Source organism: Terrapene carolina, unplaced genomic scaffold (genome assembly GCF_002925995.2).
Source record: "Terrapene carolina triunguis isolate 2854851 unplaced genomic scaffold, T_m_triunguis-2.0 Scaffold23766, whole genome shotgun sequence".
Classification (NCBI taxonomy): Eukaryota; Metazoa; Chordata; order Testudines; family Emydidae; genus Terrapene; species Terrapene triunguis.
The window spans coordinates 1-1,166 of record NW_020688117.1 but is presented as its reverse complement, the minus strand read 5'-3'; the positions used below and the strand labels follow the sequence as shown (position 1 = coordinate 1,166).

The following is a 1,166-nucleotide window of genomic DNA, read 5'->3' as shown; positions in this document are numbered from 1 at the left end:
GAACCACAGACCTGGATCGGAGCCGTCCCTGGAAATGGGCTGAGAGCAGGACCTGGATCAGAGCCATCCCTGGGTTTGTAAACATTGGCCCCACCCCCAGGTTAGCCCGGTCCCCGCAGGGCTGCAGCGCAGTGGGAGAGCCCCCCTCCGTCCCGCGGCCGGTCCCTCACCCGGCCCAGCCCCCCAGCACTCACAGGATGGGGAGACCACGACGGCGTCGCTCCAGGGCCCGTCCCCGGCGCTGGTGTACGACGCCACCCGCACCGTCAGGTTCTGCACCTCCGAGACCAGCTCCAGGGTCTTCTCGGTGGTCAGCCCCACATCCACCACCACCTGCCAGGGAGTGGGATTAGCCAGGGCTGGGACACTGGGCTTTCCCCTCTAGGGGGCGCTGGCCCAGGGACTGGCTGGCTCAGGGGGTGGGGAATGGGGCATGGGGCCTATCCCCTCTAGGCACTGGCCCGTCTTGCCCCAGGGCAGGGACTGGCTGGCTCTGGCGGGTGGGGAATGGTGCAGGGGGCCTGTCCCCTCTGGGGGGCACTGGCCCCGATCTGGCCCCAGAGCAGGGACTGGCTGGCTCAGGGGGGCGGGGAATGGGGCACGGGGCCTGTCCCCTCTGGGGGGCACTGGCCCCGATCTGGCCCCTGCGTGGGGTGCTGGCTGGGGCAAGGGGACTGGGATGGGGTAGGGGCCTAGCTTAGGGGGCGGTGGCGAGCTTAGGGGGCAGGCAGGCTGGGGTCCCGGGGCAGGGCGAGGCGAGCTCACCTCTGGCGAATCGGGGCTCTGATAGGCCAGCCTGTACCCACGCAGGATCCCGCCGAGTGGCCCGCGTGGCGCCAGCCAGTGCACCGTGGCTCGGCTGCCGTTCTGGAAGGCTGTGACGTTCTCCGGGGGGGCGCGGGGCGCTGCCGGGGGGCACAGACATGTCACCCGGGGGCTGCCCCTCTCCAGGCCCATCCCCTGGGGGGGCAGGGCCCTGCCCTGGAGCAGAACTCCCCCATGAGGCACTGGGGCAGCTGCGTTCCCAGGGGACCCCACATGCTGATTCCCCTCCCCCCCGTGGGAACAGAGCCCCCCCCAGCCCTGCCCCCATGTTTGTCTTGGCATCGCGCAAAGCCCCGTATCGGAGCAAAACATTCCTGAGCCAGCCCTGCCCGCCTCCGCCC

General features: G+C 70.9%; 1 protein-coding gene across 1 annotated transcript in view; it reads right to left on the bottom strand.

Annotated features, from left to right (window-relative positions):
- The window catches only part of LOC112122049 (tyrosine-protein kinase receptor UFO-like), a gene marked incomplete at both ends in the record, with an annotated part of 2,880 nt that extends 1,975 nt beyond the window's left edge, over positions 1-905 (bottom strand). Inside the window, 2 exons of the mRNA XM_026662171.2 lie at positions 195-333; positions 766-905. Of these exons, the coding sequence (XP_026517956.2) occupies positions 195-333; positions 766-905 (279 nt within the window). The remainder of the gene's footprint in view (positions 1-194; positions 334-765) is intronic.
- Between the last annotated feature and the right edge of the window lie 261 nt (positions 906-1,166).